The sequence below is a fragment of the Phocoena sinus genome, chromosome X, assembly GCF_008692025.1.
Source record: "Phocoena sinus isolate mPhoSin1 chromosome X, mPhoSin1.pri, whole genome shotgun sequence".
Classification (NCBI taxonomy): domain Eukaryota; kingdom Metazoa; phylum Chordata; class Mammalia; order Artiodactyla; family Phocoenidae; genus Phocoena; species Phocoena sinus.
Window position 1 is genome coordinate 104,728,388 of NC_045784.1, and position 21,202 is coordinate 104,749,589.

General features: G+C 42.8%; 1 protein-coding gene across 1 annotated transcript in view; it reads left to right on the forward strand.

Annotated features, from left to right (window-relative positions):
• Positions 1 to 21,202, forward strand: part of GRIA3 (glutamate ionotropic receptor AMPA type subunit 3) — a 289,783-nt gene that overhangs the window by 58,735 nt on the left and 209,846 nt on the right. The window contains exon 3 of the mRNA XM_032620571.1: positions 15,761 to 16,000. Within this exon, the coding sequence (XP_032476462.1) occupies positions 15,761 to 16,000 (240 nt within the window). The remainder of the gene's footprint in view (positions 1 to 15,760; positions 16,001 to 21,202) is intronic.

Below are 21,202 nucleotides of genomic sequence, written 5' to 3' on the forward strand. Positions count from 1 at the left end.
CCCATCTGAGATACTGGCAACAGAGATTCCACCAGCTCCATCCCCAGATGGCAATTCAATGGGACTCCAGCTGAATGGGGAGGAGGTGAGTTCAGATGGAGGCTCCTAGGGTCTAGGGAGGAGGGATGGATTGGGAAAACAGAAGAGGGAATAAGATGGGACTTCTGCAGGAGGCGATAAATAGTGAGGACATAAATGTAGATCAAACCAGTTCTAGACTTGGGACAGGGCACAGAGCTACAATGGTGTAAGGAGTTAAAGGAATACATTTGATTTAATGACTCACAACATGTATGCATATATTTGATAACCAAAACAAAAGTCTGATGAAACAATATTTACCCTGACTACATGGATACACTTTGGCATTTTTCTGTTTTATTTCATTTATATTTTTAAAGGCTAGGTCATGACTCACTACATTGATTTCATAACCCACTAGTGGTTTGTGCCCTGCAATTTGCAAAACACTGCTGTAGGGAAAGGAAAGGAAGATTAGTTTTCCTTTATCTTTCCTTTCCCCCTTTTCAGTCATAGATTCTGGCCTGGAACAAGTCAGAAGTGAGGTTGAAAAAAAACGGGGACTGGGATAAGAGTGGTGAAGGTAATACACAGGGAGAAGGCAAAAGTGGGGAAGAAAGGTGAGGTCTTGCTGTCACTGGGCCAGCTCTGAATGCCCTGGAAGGAGGTCATATGAAAGGGAACTTGAGAGTAGAACTCCACAGCTCTGGCATCTGGCACAGTACTTGGTGCTGTTCAATATAATGACAAAATAACTGCTGAATTGATACACATAAGTTAGAGGCTCTTTGAACATTAATGCCCTGTAGTGGTCCCACGTGGAGAGGCAGTCTCTTGGGAGATAACCGAAAGACTCAGATCCTTCCTGAGTCCTACTGCCAGCCCTCACAATTTACCTGACCTGTGTCGTGTTGCCTCAGTGCCCGGTTCTCGGTTAGAATTAATCTGATAAACCACTCCATAAACATTCCCATTTCCAGGCCACATTTGTCATTTAACAGGGAATTTCACCATCCTAGCCCAGAGAGGTGGGTGTGTTTCAAACCTGGCAGCAGGCCATGGAGAAGACAATTGAAGGCAGGAAGACTTTCCAAGGACCCTCAAACCACACTACAAGGCAACTACCTGCTTTGCCTACACATTGGCAGTTTCCATGAACTGTTAGACAATGCCCCCCACCCCACCAAGATAAGTATGAAAGTTGCTAGTATGATGCCTAGAACAGAGTAAGTACTGAATAAATGCAGGTTATATTAGAATCTAAAACATTTAGTTGGGTGGGCACAGCAGGCAACTTTAATAGGACCTACTAGACCAGCACTGCCTATGATCATGGAAACGTACCATGTTGCACTCACTGGCCAGTACATGTAGCTGTGGAGCACTTGAAATGTGGATAGTGTAACTGAGAAACAGAATCTTTCATTTTACTTAATTTCAAATAATTTTAATTCAAATAGCCACATGTGGCTAGTGGCTACCAGATCAGACAACTCAGGTGGAAGACAATCACCAGACATAGGAAACACATTTTGAGCAAGTGGTGCCCTGGTCTTTTTCTAAATTAGCCTCGAGACCTGAAATTCCTCACTGTTGTGGCCTCTCCCGTTGCGGAGCACAGTCTCCGGACGCGCAGGCCCAGTGGCCGTGGCTCACGGGCCCAGCCGCTCCGCGGTGTGTGGGATCCTCCCGGACCGGGGCACGATCCCGCGTCCCCCGCATCGGCAGGCGGACTCTCAACCACTGCGCCACCAGGGAAGCCCGAGATGTTCTTTTTTTAAGGACAAAGGAGATTGGGGGGACTTATGGGTGCGGGTATCAGAGGGTTTTGTTCTCAGATTCTAGCTACAGTACCTGTAGTTCCCAATCAAAGTGCCCTTAAAATAGAGCGTAGCTAGATCCTGTAATGTCCTGCAAGGGCCACTGAGAGCTGCCTGCATGTCAGCCATATGCTTGACAGGACAGACACCTCTGACGGGACTTCTTTGGCACAATGTTCCACACAGATCCGGAATATCCTCCCAAACCAGGAGTGGAGAATTACTGTCAAAAATCCAACCAGTTGAATTCAAATTAGAAAAAGTGCCTTAATTTAAACTTGCCCTTTTTTCCTAGAGGAAAAATGGGTTCTTTGCTCTTCAGGCTGTGAACATATTTGAGGGGACGAAGGCTGTATAGATTTTTAATGCAGCAATAAGATGAACTGTTTTGTATAACTACCAATTCCGGGTGTTGTGAAGATGGCTTTTCAAGAGTCGCTTCCCATCAGGGTTGCATTTGGGAAATTTTACAAGGCTGTTTACAGTTTGTTTAAAGTCAACTAGCAGGCAGGGATGCTAAGGACCACGGACCCCAGAAACTAATCAGACATCAATTATTCTACTCGTAAAATGGGTAAGCCATTTGCTTTCTGACAACAAAAGGCAATGAATCAGCTTTTTGACCGTAGGTAATGACACATAACTTGATTTGGAGGGTAGAAAGGAGTTTCCCAATTATTCTGGTGCTTCATTCTTTACCAGAAGGTATTTCTCTGTCTCCTCTCAGTGTCCTCTTCTTTTTTTACTCCCGCCCCATAAAACACAATAATAAATAGTAGAGATACACGGTCAGAGATGATGAGACCAGGAGAAAAGAAAATCATTCCAGTTATTTTTTTTTTCCCTGAAACTCAGATCTGTGAAGGTGTCTGAAGAACAAAGGTCAGTTTTAAGAGTTATTTGTATCGCCTACACTGTAAGTGTATTAAAGATACACTTGGAGCAGACTGAAGAATTCCGCCCAGTGTACTTATTACCTAATTGTCATCATCCTGGAAAGCACAGGGGTGAAGAATGAAGTAGCGTGGCATTTGATTCTGTCCTTGACCCTGTCTTCTTCAGCACTTTTGTCAATAATTTGGATAATGCTACCCAAAGCAGGCTGATCAAATTTGTAGATGACACATAACTGGAAGTGATAGCTAATAAACTTGTTAACCAAATTAAGATTTAAAAGAGTGGCTCGGTGCTTTGTGACCACCTAGAGGGGTGGGATAGGGAGGGTGGGAGGGAGGGAGATGCAAGAGGGAGGGGATATGGGGATATATGTATAAGTATAGCTGATTCACTTTGTTATACAGCAGAAACTAACACACCATTGTAAAGCAATTACACTCCAATAAAGACGTTAAAAAAAAAAGGATAGAGATTAAAAAAAAAAGAGTGGGTCAAAACCATAAGGACATTTTAAATGGGAAAAAAGTGCAAAAAAATTAACAGCACATATCCAAAGTTAGGGGAAGCCTGGCTTGGCAGAAGTCCCTTAACAAGATACCTGGGATATAAATTCAAGACTACAATATAAGAGTAGGCTCCATAGAATTCTACAGTGGACTGGTTAAAAAAAAAAAATCAATGCCATCCGAGGCAGAGCTGATAAATACATGATGTCTAGTCCCAAATGGGCAGTGAGAAAGCATCAGTTCACTGTCTTCTGGAGGGGTTCAACCTCACTCGCAGTGTGGTGCTCAATCCCAGACACCAGACTCTTAAGAGTGACATTTAACAAACTGAAACGCGTCAAGAGGAAGATGGCCAGAGTGGTGAAGGCCTGGGATCTATGGCATAGATCTGAAGTGCTAAGAGTGATTAGCCTGAACAAGAGAAGGCACAGACAGTTGGGATATGTATCTTCAGATATTTGAAGGCCTGCCATTAGATAACAGAGTAGATATTTTGGTAAGCCTCAGGCAAAAAGAAGGAACTATAGGTGGTGAAAGTTACAGAGGCAGATATGTGCTCAATATAATAAAGAAATTTCTAATAATTAGAGCTGTCTAAAAGTAGAATGCACTACTTCGGAAAGTGGTGAGCTCACCATCATCAGACGTGTTCAGGAGGAGATGGAATGCCCACCTGTCAATCAAACTATAGAGAGGATTTTTGCATTGCTTAGGAGCGGGTGACCTAGGCCGTTACACTCAACATTAAGAATGTGATGCTGAGGAATTCAAACAGAATGGGAAATAAAAGCATGTCTTCCTGACTGATAATGAACCTAAACATTTTATTATGTTTATAGTGTTTTGGTTTTAATTATGAAATATTTCAAGCATACATAAAATAACAGATAACCATTCATTAGCTTTTAAGAATAATTTTTGTTTAGGGGCCCAGCTCACCCTCCCTTCTATCCCAGCATGGGCTGCAACATGAAAGAAAATGGCTCTCAAGTTCTGTAAAACACAATATCAAACTTGAAGCTCTTATCTGTCAATGAGTTTCAGCTATTATTTCCATTTATTCTCAGTGCATGCCTGTGAAGTGGGCAGGACAGGTGTTAGTTCTGCTGGCTTACAAATGACAGACCTGAAGCCCAGTGACGTAACTGGCCCAAGACCACACAGCAAATTAGGGACTGAATCATATAAAAACCCATTGCAGTGCAAAAGCACTGAGACATAATTTTTAAAATAATATTGAGAGCAGATAACATTTATCAATTGAGCACAGACTTCTATGAGTCACACACTTTGGACATATTTATTTAATCCACACAACAATGCTATGGGGTAGGTACTATCAACCTAACGGTTATAGATACGGAAATGAGGTTTGAGGAGTTTAAGTAACCAGCCCAAGGTCAGTAGCAATTTGACCTCAAAAATAAACTCCAATTTTTTTCCATATCCACTGCCACAACTCAAATCCAAACTACTATTGCCTGTCACCTAGACTGCAGGAAAGTATCCCAAATATTGTCCCTGCTTTCACTGATGCCCCCTTAAATCTACTGTCCATACACCAGCCAGATAAATCTTTTAAAAATATAAGTCAGCTCATGGAATATACATGATCAAAATCCTTCCATGATTTCCTCCCATGGTCCTTAGAATAAAATCTAAATTCCTTACCAGCATCCTACAAGGTCCTTCAGGATTGGGTCCCTGCCTCCTACCAGACTCACCTTGTACCCTCTTCCTTATTGTCCACACTCCAGCCAGGCTAGTCTTCTTTCAGTGCCTCAAGTACATCAAATGCTGTCCTCCATGTGGGCCTTAGTAAGTGCTCTTCTCTCTGCATGGGATGCTCTTCTACTCTCAGGCATCAGCTCAAATGTCACATGGTCAGATAACTCTCTCCTGACCTAATCTAAAGTCACCTTGTCACATAGCCTCATAACACCCTAATACCTCCCCTTCTTAGTACTTAGAATATGGTAATCACGCACTGGTGTGATTCTTTTATTACTATTTGCTGCCAATACTAGACTGTAAGTACCATGAGGACAGAGGTCGTATCTGTTTTGCTCACTGCCGTATCCCAGCACTTAGACAGTGTTTGTCACACAACAGGAACTCAAAATTTTATTTGGTGAATGAATAAACTGAGGAATGAATAAGGAAAAATTTTAAACTCCTGAGCTCCAGTCCTTAACCATATGTCTTGATATAAAAGGGCCTAAAAAGCCCCTCCTGGGCTTCCCTGGTGGCGCAGCGGTTGAGAGTCCGCCTGCCGACGCAGGGGACGCGGGTTCGTGCCCCGGTCCGGCAGGATCCCACATGCCGCGGAGCGGCCGGGCCCGTGAGCCATGGCCGCTGAGCCTGCGCGTCCGGAGCCTGTGCTCCGCAACGGGAGAGGCCACAGCGGTGAGAGGCCCGCGTACCGCAAAAAAAAAAAAAAAAAAAAAGCCCCTCCTTACCCCAACCCATCTCAGCACTTCTCCTGCCATTTCTGACATTGCTATGGAAGGGTAGTTTGCACTTAGAGTTGCAAAAACGAATTTTCCAAAATATGTGTGTTCATATGGTAATGCCTGCATTTGCAAGACGCTGTATTCAACTTGGATCAAATGTTAATAATGAGTGTTTTCTTTGCCAGCGTTTAGATACATGCCACGTAATTGCAAAAATAACTAGTTAGACTGTCGGAAGGCAGTATGCTCCTGTGAGAAGAACAAAATGTTCAAGGGAATTAACCCAAAGATGGTAATTAAACCATGGAATCGGCAGCTGGAGATGGGGCTGACACCTTGTTCTGACTCTGGAACCTATAAGCACCCACTAGAACCCAAGACCAAAGGATGTTCAAGCAGATGGGGGAGGCTGATCTGTATGAACCCAGGGGAGGTGTGAACTGGCTTCTACCCCATGCCCACCCACCACCTCCATCCTTTATCTGATTTTTCCTCCCCTACATCCCCAGGTTAAACACAAATAGCCAATTTAAGAGCAAGCCCAGGGAAGTACCTGCCTATATGGTGGGCTTTGAAGAGTCCACTCTTCCTAACTCTTCGTCACTAAAATAACTCCTTTGGGATTACCTAGATATGTATGCTTTTTCACTAGGATAAGGCCTTGTTCTCTGTGGAGAGGAAGTAGTAAGCCAAACCTGTGGTTATCAAACGGGGTGGAGGAGGGAGATGGGAACAGGGAGTGACGATGCCCCTGGGGGATATTTGCCACTGTTTTCAGGCATTTTGGGTTGTCACAACTGGCGGGTGGTGGTGGTACTACTGGTATCTAATGCGTAGAGGCTAGGGATGCTGCTAAACATCCTACAATGCACAGGACGGTCCCTCACAACAAAGAATTATCCAGCCCCAAATGCCAATAGCCCCGAGGCTGAGAAACCCTGAACTGACTCATTTGCAAAGATTCATTTATTAGTCCATAAACAACTCATACACAGAGCAGATTCTTGCAGAAATGGGAGCTGGGTTGGGTATATTTTGATCATACAGTTGGAACAGAAAGGAGAGAGAGTAATCTGATAGCAGTGCCAATGATAGATTGGGGAGAAGACCAGAAGCAGGTGACCTACTGTCACAGTCTGAGAGGGAGGGCCTAGAACCTGACCTGAAGATGAACAGGAAATAGATACCCCCCCTCCCACCGTTCTGTAGAGGTAGAATTGATGAAGCACCACAAGAGAATGGTATAGGGGAATGAGACAAAGATAACCCTTAAGACTCTAGCTTGGGTGACTGGAAGAAGGGCGATGAGCAGATCCGCAGGTGGAGGGTGGGAATGGAGAAATAATGCACTGACTGTGTGACGCCATGAAGGCCTCTAGGTGAGGCTGTTTTATTAGCGGCCAGAAATGTGGATCTGGAGCTCAGGAATGTGTCTGAAGCTAGAGGCACCTATTTGGAATTCATCCACGTGGAGGTAGTGAGATGAGACCCCCTGCCTGGCACGTACCAGGAACTCCATAAATTTTAAACAGTAAGGAAGGTAGAGCCAGCAGAGTTTAGTGCTCTTGAAACAGGAAAGGGGAGTTTCAAGGGGGAGGATGTTGCCAACAACGTCTAACGCTGCTCAGCAGTCAAGTCGAATGACGGCTGTGAATAGAGTTGGATTTGGCAGGGAGCAGGTCATCATCCAACTTGAGAGAGCAGGTTCAGTAAAGTGATGGGGGCAGAAATTGCAGATGCAGACTGCTGCAAGGTTCTCACCGTCCCATCATTAGTGATGATGGTAAAGAAGGAGTTAGGATGATAGCTTATGGAGGTGGCAGGGATTCAGGAGGAGATGGAATCTTTTAGCAGATTTTTAGCCTGACAGGAAGAAGGCAGCATAGTGAGAATAAAAGCACACACTTGAATAGCTAATAGCCATTATGTATCTCCTGAGTATGTCAATTATATTTTTGAGCTTCTATAAAAGTAAGTGGAGGGCATGTAGAATTGGGATTCGATGTATCATCCGGCATTCAAGAGGCCCAAGAGGTAAACTTAGGTTCAATTTAAGGAAGAGCTCCCTTGTCATCAGAGCTGCCCTGCAAAGGAAGCGCTGCCTTTGAGTAATGAGCTCCCATATCGCTGGAAGTATTCAAAGAGAGGTAATATGACCTCACAGGATGTGGTTCCTGTACTGAATGGGAAATCAGATTAGATCTTTAGTTTCCAGACCTTTGGACTTCTCGGATCAGTAAATGTTTTAAGCAGGGAAAAAAAGTGAGTGAAGCATAGATCAATCTAGAGAGTTAGCAACTTTTAACTTTTGCTATGTTAAGTACCTTAGTTTTCTATCTACTACGGTAACACATTACCACAAATTTAGTGGCTTAAAATAGCACAAGTTTATTATCTTCCAGTTCTGTAGGTCAAAAGTCTGGTAGCCATCTCACTGGGCTCAAATCAAAGGTGTTGGCAGGGCTGCATTCCTGTCTGGAGGCTCGCAGGGAGAATTCACTTTCTTGCCTTTCCCAACGTCTAGAGACCACCTACTTTCCTTAACTCATAGCCCACTCCACCTTCATTCATAGCAATGGCTGGTCAAGTCTTTCTCATATCACATCACTCTGATGCTGACTCTTTTTTTTTTAACTTCTGCCTTCCACATTTAAGGACCCTTGTTATTACATTGGACCACCCAGATAATCCAGGATAATCTCACTATTTTTATATATTTATTTATTTATTTATTTATTTAGTTATGGCTGTGTTGGGTCTTTGTTGCTGCACGTGGGCTTTCTCTAGTTGCAGAGAGCAGGGGCTGCTCTTCCTTGCAGTGCGTGGACTTCTCACTGCGGTGGCTTCTCTTGTTGTGGAGCACAGGCTGTAGGCGCACGGGCTTCAGTAGTTGTGGCATGCAGGCTCAGCAGTTGTGGCTCACGGGCTCTAGAGCACAGGCTCAGTAGTTGTGCCGCACGGGCTTAGTTTCTCTGCGGCATGTGGGATCTTCCCAGACCAGGGCTCGAACTCATGTCCCTTGCATTGGCAGGCGGATTCTTAACCACTGCGCCACCAGGGAAGTCCAAATCTCACTATTTTATTTATTTATTTATTTATTTATTTATTTATTTATTTATTTATTTTTTAATTTTTTTTCCGTACGCGGGCCTCGGGCCTCTCACCGTTGTGGCCTCTCCCATTGCGGAGCACAGGCTCTGGACGCGCAAGCTCAGCGGCCATGGCTCACAGGCCCAGCTGCTCCGCAGCATGTGGGATCTTCCTGGACCGGGGCACGAACCCATGTCCCCTGCATCAGCAGGCGGACTCTCAACCACTGCACCACCAGAGAAGCCCAAATCTCACTATCTTAAAGTCAACTGATTAGCAACCTTAACTCTACCTGTGATCTTAATTCCCCTTTACCATGTAACCTAATTCACAGATTTGGGAGATTAAGACATGGACGTCTTTTGGGAGGCCATTATTTGGCCTACCACAAAGGGGGCATATATAAATATGATACAGAGAAAAGATACAGAAATGATACAGAGAAAAGGACTGTTCTTCCTAAAAAAGAACAGTGGTCAACCTTACCCTAACACACACACACACACACACACACACACACACACACACACACACACACGCACACACAGAGATTTCACCAGACTGGAAACTTCACCTTGGACCAACATCACAGCTTTAGAAAACATTGGACTGCATGATCTTCCACCTCTAAGCTTCCCTGAACCCCTGGAATTCACTGTACTGTGGTATTACCTGGAGAACCTTCCTGTGATATATCTCTATTGGTTCCTCCATAGCTATGTTTTTCTCCTTCCTTCTTGTTTCAAATGTGATCATTATGTCAGCAAGAGACTTCAGTTTCCTTTTTTCCCCCAATTCAAAAGGCTATGAAAAGTGTTCTGTAAATGATATGGATATCATGGGTCTTTAGGGTAATCAAGGGTAACCATATTCTGATCTTTAGGGTAATCAAGTTGTGTGACATTTTTGTAATGATGCCTTTTGGAATATGGGTGATATAATTAGCTGCCACACTGTACATTAACAATACCTGTCCTGACCCTACAGACTTGGGGACTATAAATATAAGTGTGACAGCTGGCTCCAGGCTTGCTTGTCACTCACCACTGAAGGCAACATAGCCGGGAGCTACACCAGAATCCCCAGGAATCCAAAATGTGGTCAGAAATGACATCTTCAACTAGAAGAATTTGGTGTTTTGCTAGTAAGAAGAGATGGAGACAGGCACTCTTAGGAAGCAGACAACCGTGATATTTCATGCTGGGAAGGCACAGAGGCCCCGAGTGGAGACAGCATTTTACCAGCACAAAGGCATTATATAGGGAGGGGTAGAGTCAGAGGACAAAGTCAAATTAGCAGGGGTTCTTTCTTAACCCATTGCTACCCAGAAGTGACCCAGGAGTGAGAATAAGAAAGAGCACTGAAGAAATGTCTAGGGAAGGTGAAAGAGAAGAAAAGCTGTGCTACCTGGGTACTCAGTGTGAAGTCAAGGGCAATGGTTGCCATGGGGAGGGTAAACTGATGGGGTCAACAGAGGGCAAAGTAAAAAGAGTTGGCAAGAGGAAAGAAACAGAGAAAGAACCATTTAGTTGCCAAGTTATATGTTAGGCACCATGTATTTTGTATGTAGTACTTCATTTACTCCTCACTCCATGACAATAACCAAAAGCCACATTTATAACTAAGACATACTTTACATTTTACTTATCTCACTTATTATTGTCTTTTCCCCTCACTAGTACATAGGTTCCCGGAAGACAGGATCCTTTTTCTCTCCTGTTTCTCCCACTACCTGTAACAGTGTCAGCACATGGTAGATGCTCAGTAACTATTTGTTGCATGAATAAACAGCTAGCATGAAGTGCCAGGCACTGTTACAGATAGATGCTTCCCATGAATGAACTCATTTTAACTTTCATGACCAATGCTGAGACGGGCACTATTATCCCAGTTTTACAGATGAAGAAACTGAGTCAGAGACACAGAGATATTAAGTCACTTGCCTAATAAGTGATGGGTTCAGGATTTCAACCTACACCGTCTAACTCTAGAACCTGCCTTCGTAATCTCTATTTTATACTGAGGCTCAGAGAGGTTAAGTTGGGCAGCTTAAGACTGGCAGAGCCATGACTAGAAGCGAAGTCCGCCTGCCCCTTCCTTTACACTTCGTGGCTTAATAGGATTGCCAAGACAACTATTTCTTCCGTCATCATTTTACCAGAGGCTAGTCTCCTGAGATAAAGAAATGGGTGTGGTTCATTAAGGATTCAGATAAAGGTAACACACATCGCCCCAAAGAATCACGAGTCCCAGACGATCACCCAACAGTCTGCCACCTATTCTCACTGATATATTTTTTGCTTTTGAATTTTATTTTATTTATTTTTTTATACAGCAGGTTCTTATTAGTTATCCATTTTATACATATGAGTGTATATATGTCCATCCCAGTCTCCCGATTTGAGGCTGGAGGGAACTGAGAGCAGCAGCTAGTAGATGAGTCATGGGAACCCCCTGGTGGATCCGTCTATGCTGAGAGCTAGGCACTGAGGTTAAGTCACTTTCAGGCCAGGCAAATCCCGACCCACGCTGCCCTAGGTAGCTCTGGAGTAGGGATGGTGTAGAGATGCTGATAAAGCATTTCTGGGAGACTGGTTCATAATTCATTGTATGACCTTGTGTAAGACACTTCCTCTCCTTGTGTCAGTTTCTTTAGGTTAGGGAGGTGTCAGTGGAACTTTGTGTTGAATCATAAGAGCTCCACTTTATCTCTTATATATTGGACTTTTCCACATAAAATTTCATTGGGAGAAAGGATTCTACACTAAAAACCATGCTTGAAAATCCACTGAATGAAACAGTATTTAAATTCCTTCTAGCTCAAACATTCTAAGAACTTAAAAACATAGACACTGTCCTTTGGGTCAGGTCAGTGTTCCATTCAGCCCTACTTTCTGCAGCCAGGAAGAGGCCCAGGGATCTGCTGTGAGGGGCCATTCACAGGTCCCTTTTGCCCCAGCCTCCCGCAGACGCTATTACCCCGTCTTCACGTGGCAGTTGTCTTCCCCATTGGGCCTTCTACTTATGTCACTTGCCTATGTTGAGACGGAGAAAGTGTAACTATGCACAACAGTACTTGCAGGACAGCCGCACCTCTTTTATTCGAAAGGAATAGAACACTTACTGATTTTCTCCTAACACTCCTTTTGTTGACATCCACCGCTGTGTGTCTGCCCGTTAGATCACAGTAGCCGAGTGTTCCTTGAGGGGTGCTGCTGATCTATAATCCTCCTAAGTCCCCTGCCTGAGCTGTGACCGAAGCTGTAAGCTCAGTTTGGAATTTTTAAATTTTCATTGGGCTCCCCCACACCTGCTCGCTCACGCATTTTTATAAGTTCCTCCTTAGTCTCATTCTGTTTGTCATCATACATAGGCTTAAAGATTTCACTGGGTGCTCCTGCCTGGAGTCTGGGTTTCACATATACAAAATGACTCCCTTCTTATAACGTTTTTTGTTGTTGTTGTTGTTGTTGTGTTTTTTTTGCGGTACGTGGGCCTCTCACTGTTGTGGCCTCTCACATTGCGGAGCACAGGCTCCGGACGCGCAGGCTCAGCGGCCATGGCTCACGGGCCCAGCCGCTCCGTGGCACGTGGGATCTTCCCAGACCGGGGCACGAACCCGTGTCCCCTGCATCGGCAGGCGGACTCTCAACCACTGCGCCACCAGGGAAGCCCCTTATAACGTTTTAAAACAAGCAAAAATAGCATTAAGTTGTTAGGTGTGTGTGTTTGTATATTTTTTTAAAAAAACAAGGTAATGATAAATAAAAAATTCAGGATAGTAGTTACCTCAGAGGGAGAGAGAGATCAAAACAAGGAGACAGAACAGAGGAAGAAGACATAAATCAGGTGACCATATAAGTGTGAATTTCTTGCTGGATTGTTTATTGTATTCTATTTGTCTGTCTATCCTTGCACTAATACCACATGCCTTTTCATATCAACTTTAGAGTCACTTATCAGTTTTTCTTATGGTTAATAATTTTTGTATCCTGTTTAAGAATAACCTGAGATCATGAAGATATCCTCCCGTATTTTCTTCTAAAGCCTGCTTGATTTTGATTGGAATTGCATTGAATCTAAAAATAAATTTGGGGAGAATATTAAAAAAAAAGAAGACATAAGTCAAACTAAATTATTAGGAGTGTTATAGTTCTTGGGTTGGGTGATGGTTCTATGAGTGTTCACTGTATTTTAAATAAATAAATAAATAAGAAATATCCATATATAAACTAGTAATGATGAATTCTGCACCCCTGAAGTTCAAAAACAATGATTACAAGAGCAATGCGAGGTTTGTTTTTTTTTTTTAAGTTAACCAGAATCTATAATATACTTTAATTTTTTGTTTCTTTCCAATACATCAAGGGCTTTTTGAAACTCTAAGTGGATCATAGCTATAGGTTTGCCTCTCTCCGAGTTTACTTCTCCCTCAATTATTGTCCATAATTTAGTCAGGTTGGAATTTCCTTGTTGAAAAATATGTTGCATTTCCCCACAGGCTATTTTTATATAGGATTCGTTGATCCTCATCTTTATCTTGGGCCCTGCATGCTAGTTTGTATAGATCTAAGAATTACTGGCTACGTCCTGAATCATTTTGGGCGAAAGGCCACGATTGCTTGTTCCAGTCTTCCAACCCCATGACCATTAATAAGATTGGGTTCTGTCTAGGGTTGCCAGATAAAATTCAGGATCTTCAGTTAAATTTTAATTTCAAATAAACAACAAATAATTTTTTAGTATATGTATGAATTTGAGGCATACTTATACTAATTAATAATTTTTATTTATCTGAAATTCAAATTTAATTGGACATTCTATTTATATATTTTCTATTTATGTAAATATATATTCAATATATTTTTATTTGCCAAATCTGGAAACCCTATCTCATTCGAGCCAATAAGTACTCTTCAATGTCACTGTTGGTTTTGGGTCCCAGGGAGTGTGAGTTTGGGAATTGCACAGACAGCCAGGTTCAAATCCTGGCTCCTCCACTCAAGAGACAGAACTTTTTTTTTGGCCTCGGAATTCTTATCTATTAAATAGAAATGATAGCAATACCTCATGAGGTTGTTGGGAATATTAAAAGGGATGATATCTGCATAGTACTTAGTACAGGGTCTGGTACCTACTAAGCACTCAATAGCCGTTATCATTATTATTGTCAATTTTATACAGAACATTATGTGCACTGGCCAAGATTTAACCTAGTACTGTAAAATTCTACATTTACAGGATTAATTTGGGAATGGGACTCAGTGTCTCCTTTGGTGATGACCAATGCAAAGTGGCATCTAGCCCCTTCCTTTTTGTTTTTGAATACTTCTTTTGGCCCCATGTCATGAAATGCCCCAGATTCATTCTCTAATTGCTTTTTCCTTTTAATATAAAGGCTTTTTTGTGCATGTGTTTGGAGGTCACTTAGAATTCCTCAAGTTGGAAGCAACTGTCTTCCCCTAAGGAGGTGCCTGAGTGATTGAGAATCGCCTTTGAAATGCCACCTCAAGCCAACGAGTAATGAGTTTGGCTGATAAAAGGGAGCAGACCCTTTACATTCTCTTCTTTGACCCACCCATTCCCATCAAAACTGACCCACCCACTTTCCCATCTGTCCTGGCATCTAATCAGACATGCTAATGGCTAAAAAAGATTCTATTTAATCCCCCTCCCAAGATAGGCTTTTTTTCAAAACCCTAAACCTGAAAAAGTAAGCCTAACACTGGCTTCCTAGCAGATAAGGGTGACCATGTGGGACCCCTTAAATCACACCCAATTATCAGCAGCTTGTTCTGCCTGCTTTGCATGAATGGAAGGGAGCAGTAGCGCAAACAATCTAAGGATCATTGCCACTTGGTTTGGGAATGCACCACATGGTGTTGTTGTAGCTGATTTGCTTTGCTAGTTTTGTTCTACTCAAGCTAATATTGAGATTGGTTCACATTTGTGTGTGTGTGTGTGTGTGTGGTACGTGGGCCTCTGTTGTGGCCTCTCCCGTTGCGGAGCACAGGCTCCGGACACACAGGCTCAGCGGCCATGGCTCACGGGCCCAGCCGCTCCGTGGCACGTGGGATCTTCCCGGACCGGGGCACGAACCCGTGTCCCCTGCGTCGGCAGGCGGACTCCCAACCACTGCGCCACCAGGGAAGGCCCTGGTTCACATTTTTTAAGCTCATCTGGGCCAGGAGAGGGAAGAGATAGTGGTGTGGCCCACTCTGAGATGAAGGAAAACTGACCACCATCATGAAGGGGACGTGAACATTCTATGTGAGGGCTAACAGATCGAGAAGATCAGTGCAAAAGGATCAAGATAGAACTTTGCGAATTACACATGGGCAGAATAGGCCCACCTACCCCGTGGGCACTGAAAAGCCAGTCTTCCCAATGGCCTTCCCAGAATCTGAAATTCTCTTCATTAATAGCCTACATAAAGGGTGGTAATCATGCAATAACTATAGTTAAAGCGTTATGTAACCTAAGAGGAGTAACATTTCCTAGAAGACACATTAGCAGTTCATCTGACTAAATCATCAGTCACTATTGTCACCTTGTAGAAAAAGCACTGAAGGGGTGAGACACAAGACAGTTCTACCTTGATGGGGCCTGGGGTATACTAAGAAGCCCCTGGGCAGCTATGGTGGAAGTACAGGAGCACTTGGGTGATTTGGGGGGTGGGCTGGAAGGGTTGCTGAAGGAGAGTTAGACAACTTTCACCTCTTTCCTTCCCACGTTTTTCTTAGTTTGCTGCTCATGATAGACAGAGAGAATATGCAGATGTCTCAAATAAATTCTTCCCTTTCTTATTCTTTTCCTGCTGGGCAACTGGACTTTCAAGGGCTTCTAAAGATTTCAGAGATCGTCGGTTTTCTTTTTGTCCTTTAGAGCCTAACTATACATTGCATTTCCAACCCTACAAGCTGCAGCAAGGGACCGTGGGGCTATTGAAATTTCTTTCTCTTTCTCATTGCAGTCTGCTCCCAGTTCTCGAGAGGGGTGTATGCCATCTTTGGATTCTATGACCAGATGTCAATGAACACTCTGACCTCCTTCTGTGGAGCTCTGCACACATCCTTTGTCACACCCAGCTTCCCCACTGATGCAGATGTGCAGTTTGTCATCCAGATGCGCCCAGCCTTGAAGGGCGCTATTCTGAGTCTTTTGGGTCACTACAAGTGGGAGAAGTTTGTGTACCTTTACGACACAGAAAGAGGTAAGAAGAGGCATGTGCTCTCCTCTTTGAATATTCATGTAACAGTGGTGTTCAACCTTCCTCAACTCATGCTTGTCCCCTTCTCTTCCAATAAATCTCATATTCTTTTAAAATTGTAATTAATATTCAAAATGAATTTAAGAGTGAGGCCAAAAAAGAATCAAAACAATAGCAATTTTAGAATCTAGTTTTTCAAATTGTACATGTCCTCCCACCCCCAACTTTGAAAAGGGGTTTCAGATTATCCTCCTGGTTGAACCACTGTTGTTGAAAAAGAACCTTTCCCCCTCCCCAAAATAATTTATCTGGTTCACGTACACAAATTAAAAGCAGCTTAGTCTAAAATAGAGAGAGGCCTAAGCTGGAAAGGTTTTGGAGAATTAATCCTGCCAGAGACTATAATTATCCTGATCTCATAGATGAGAAAACTGAAGCCCAAAGAGGAAAAGTGCTTTTTCACACAGTAGTTTAACCACAGAGCTGGGACTGGTGGCAATGTCTCTGGCTTCCAGATCACATTAGGTGTCCAGATTATGGGGCTTCAACAATTATCTGATGGAAATAATGAATGGAGACTGGCTAAACCGGGTTTTTTGGGGGTGGATAGTTTTTCTAATAGTGAGACATATTCTATTGAATCTATTGAGGACAATTATATTGAAACAGTCTCAAAAATTAGGGGTCTGATCTTAAATAGTATACAGTTAGGTATACACATCATAATGCAGCTAAACAGACTCCTCTAAAACCCAGTTATCTTTGAGGGCTTCCTCAGTAAAAGCAAGGGATCCTATCACCGCGAGATTCCAAAAGATGACGTTACTTTATCACTTGTTTGCTTGGAATCCAGGTTATACACAGGGAATGGCTCTCTCTGACTCAGGACTTTCTGACTCAGAGAAAGAAGGAGCGAATGGAAGTCCTATATCTGCCTGAGGGGTCCCTGGAAATGACATGCTTATAGGTAACTTAACTTGAAGGGCCATTTTGTTTCTAGGAATCCAGAGTACTCTTCACTTCACTCTCATTTTGATTCATCATCAAACCCTGTCAGGAAACACTAAGGCCTGTATTTGCTTATGGTATTTACCTCCAGAATATTATCAAATTTCATGAACCTGAAGCAGGAGAGCAGAGTTCTAGTCCATGCTCTGCCACTAACTAGCTCTCTGACCTTGACCAACTCATTCAATCTCTCTTGGCCTTGATCTCCTCACCGAAGCTATGTCCCTTCTTAATGTAATATCTATGACTTTTTAAATATTATACTAGACATAGGACACTTTGTATCTTACTACTAATCCTAACTTACATCTTATCAGTTAATTAGTCAACCAATCTACAAGCTGTTATCAATCCTCAATGGTTTATTCACATCTTGTGATACATGCTTATATAATACTGTTCCAGTAGGGGTAGACAGAAAAGGACATCCGTGAAACAATTCATGAACAACTTTCAGAGCAAAGTATCAAACTCAGTACCAAACTGAGTGCTACACTACAGATTCTGATTGCTACGAGAATTGTGAAAAGGTAGCACTAGAGTTTTTGAAGGCTGGCTAGAGGAGCCAGGCCTTAAAGGATGTGTAAGCTGTGGATTGGAAGAGAAGAAGGAAATGGACTTTGGGGAAGAGGAAAAGAACGTGAACAAAGGGCAGAATCGGGAAGGAGTGCTGTGTGTTCCTACAGATCTTTGCCTGACTAGAGTACCAAAATAGTTTGAATGTTCTAATTCACAGTTTCCTAAATTTTAATGCATTTCATTTCTTTCAAACACTGAGGATGAATTAGCCTATTTCCATGTACTATATACAGTGTAGTCTGGTGCATAAAAATCTAATTTTCAGAACTGAAGTTTGTAAATTAGACAGCTTCTCTCCTGAAACTTTTTAAAACTAAATATCAGCTCTGCTAATGCTGTAGCCTCTCATTTATTGAAAAGCAGGAGACACAAGTTAATGTGTTCTCTCCTCATCTCCCATGACCCTCCTTTGCCCATTAGCTCTCTATTAGAGGAAAGGAAGCAAAAGTCCATCTCTGTCTGTTTCTTAATCTGCATTTTTTTCTCAAATCATCTCACTAAATAGTTTGTTCAATTCTATGGTCTTAGAGCCAAAAGAAACCTTTCTGACTTGTGTGTGTTCATATTTTTTCCTCTATAGCCATTTAGCTGGTGGGATTAATCTGCTCTGCTTAAGAAGTACTTTCCATAAAGTTTTAGACTAATTTCCTCCTTGGAAAGCCTTCTTAAAACACTGCATATTATGACCCTGTTCCAAAAGTTTCAATGGTTTCTATTGCCCACATTGAAAAGTGAAAGTAAGTCTATTTCTTAAGACTCGACATAATTATGCATCAACCAACCAACGAACCTGTTGTCTTAACATTATGTTACTAATGAGAACTTTCCACTGCAGGCAGCTCCCATTTTCCACTGTTGCCCAAATGTGCCAGAACCGTACTTGCCTCAGCAACTGCACTTCTACTACCTGGAATTCTTTCCACCTTGATTATGAAAATCCTTCCTTGCCTATCCTTCCGTTTTTCAAAACCCACTTCAAACTCTACCTCTCCAAGGTAGCTTTCCCTGACCACTCCAGTGCACAATGATTCATTCATTCATTCATTCAATAGGCGGCAAGGTTAAAATGATGAACAAGATAGACATGTCTCCTGCTGTTATAAAGCTTACAGTCTAATAAGGGAGATAGAAAAAAAAATAAGTAAGCCAACAAATAAAATAATTATATATTTAGGTAAGGTGCTATGAAAGAAACGAAGAGACAGATACTAATGGATAGGACCTAATTTTAAAAGGATTCTCAGTGACAGCCTCATTGAGAAGGGGCATTTAAGCTGAGAACTAAAGAAGTAGAAGGAGACAGCCATTTGAAGAATATAGAGAAAGAGTTTTCAAGCAGTGGAAATAGCAAGTGCAAAGGCCCTGCGGCAGGGAAGAGCTTGGTATGTTTGAGGAACTGAAAGAAGACAAGTGTAGCTAAAGGGTAGTGAGGAGGTTGCGAGTGGCCTAAGATGAGACTATAAAGGTAAACAGAAGCCAGATCATAGCCATGGAGTACAGACAGGAGCCAAGGTAAGGAATATGAATTTTATTCTAACTGCAATGTGAAGTCATTGGAAGATTCTGAGCAGGGGAGTCACATGATCTCATTTAAGTTTCTGTAGAGAATGGAGTGTGGGGCAAGAGTGAAGGAAAGGAAATGAATTAAAAGGCCATTGTGGTCATCCAGGCGAGAAATGATGGCAGCTTAGACTAGACTGGAGATGGAGAAAAGTAGACAGAGTTGAAGTGTATTTTGGACACAGAATCAACAGAACTTGGTGACAGACTGACTGTGGCACGTGAGGGAAAGAAAGGATTCGTGGGTGACTACTAAGCTTTTGGCTTGAGAGACTGGGTAAGGTGGCGATGCTATTTACTGCGGTGACTGAGGGCAGGAGGTGAAGCAGTCTTAAGGAGCAGAGACCTTGCCCACCTCTGAATGCCCACAGAACGCTTTTGTCCATATCATTCACTTGGCACTTACCTGCTTTCTGTTGTTATCTCACTGGGTCTGCTATCTACCTTCCCAGGAGCTTCTCTCCATTATGATAGTCAACAATTGCTTAGCCCCTAGGTTTAGACTGTGCTTCCTCTGGTTTCTAGCACAGGCCTGAGTCCATATTTAGTGTTTTCCCAATTCCATTAGTGATTCATCCAGAATAAGCCCACATCTTTTTTTTTTAATGTTGGACTGAAAGAAAGAGACAGAAAAACCAAGAAGGGAGGGAGGGAGGATTAGAGGGAAGGAAGGAAGGAAGGAGGGAGGGAGAGAAGGAAGGAAGGAGGGAGGGAAGAAGGAAGGAAGGAAGGAAACAAAGGAAAGGAAAGGAAAGGAAGGGAAAGGGAAAAAAGGAGGGAGGGAGGGAGGAAGGGAGGGAAGAAGGAAAGAAGAAAGAAAGAAAGAAAGAGAGAAAGAAAGAAAGAAAGAAGAAAGAAAGAAAGAGAGAGAGAGACAGGGAGGGAGGGAGGAAGGAAGGAAAGAGAAAACCCAATTTATAACTGAAACTATGTGGTATCATTCTTTAAAATATTCAATAATGTATCTCTTCTGCATTTTCTCTTTTTCTACAATGATCATCTCTTGCTTCAGTAATAAACATTATGGGGAGAAATTACAACTGCAAAGTGTAATTTTAGAAGTTTTTAGATTACATAAGAGAGAAATGAAAGACAGAGACAGAAGGGAGCACCTATAATTACATTCAAATAAGCTAAATATACAAATGATGTGACTCCACTGCATAAGGGCAGGGATGAGTGAGGAGCTGAGAAATGGGTTAAACACTTGAGGTCATTTAAAAGATTTACAGCACAATCAGGGTAATTTTATCTCTGAAATTATGAAACATTGAGTGGATTTCAAGGCTTTGTTGGTTACACTTTGACTTCTGTCTGCTGAGTAAGGTCTGATTCTGTGTTTGCAGGTCATCACTTTGCTTAGTTACTAAAATCACCACCCTGGTTTGTTAATACAAAGCTGAAATTTATGCTCTTGGTGCTATATACATCAAAAGTGAGCTCTTGGGAAAGTCATGAGGTTTACTAAGTGTGATATCTGCCCCCTTTGTACCCTCTTCTCTTTATCGACCCCCTTTTTTTACTTGTCTATGTCTGCCCTCTCTGGCTTGACAGCTCTGTCCTAACCTGCCTCTACACCTCCATAAAAACTCTTCCACTTTGCTATTAGACCTACCTTTTGGGTGCAAGTGACCTAGCTCTCTGTGGTGCTAACATTTCCCCCAGAGCAGCAGCTTGCTTGAGAACTGCAGCCAGACTCTCTCGTGCACCTGACAACTCTCCTCGGCTTCAATGGGCACAGCCCACAGAGATGAAAGAATCCGGCCCAGCCTGTGGCTCTCAGCTTAGATAATGAGATAATAGCTCTAAGTGCCCTTTGAGGCAACTAGTCCCTGCCTTCTTGTCAGTGTTCAATAAACTCCTGCTGTTTCCTATTCTCAACCTGAAACTCCCTACTCAGTTCCCAGGTAACTCTCAGGAAGTCACCTGCCTTCTAACAGACCTTTCTGTTTGCTCTAGAAGGTTGTGTCAGGAACGTGGGCAGTGACAACAAGTAGTCGGTCAGTCAACAAGCAATTATTGGGCGTTTCCTAGGGCTGGCTTGTGCTAGGCCACTGG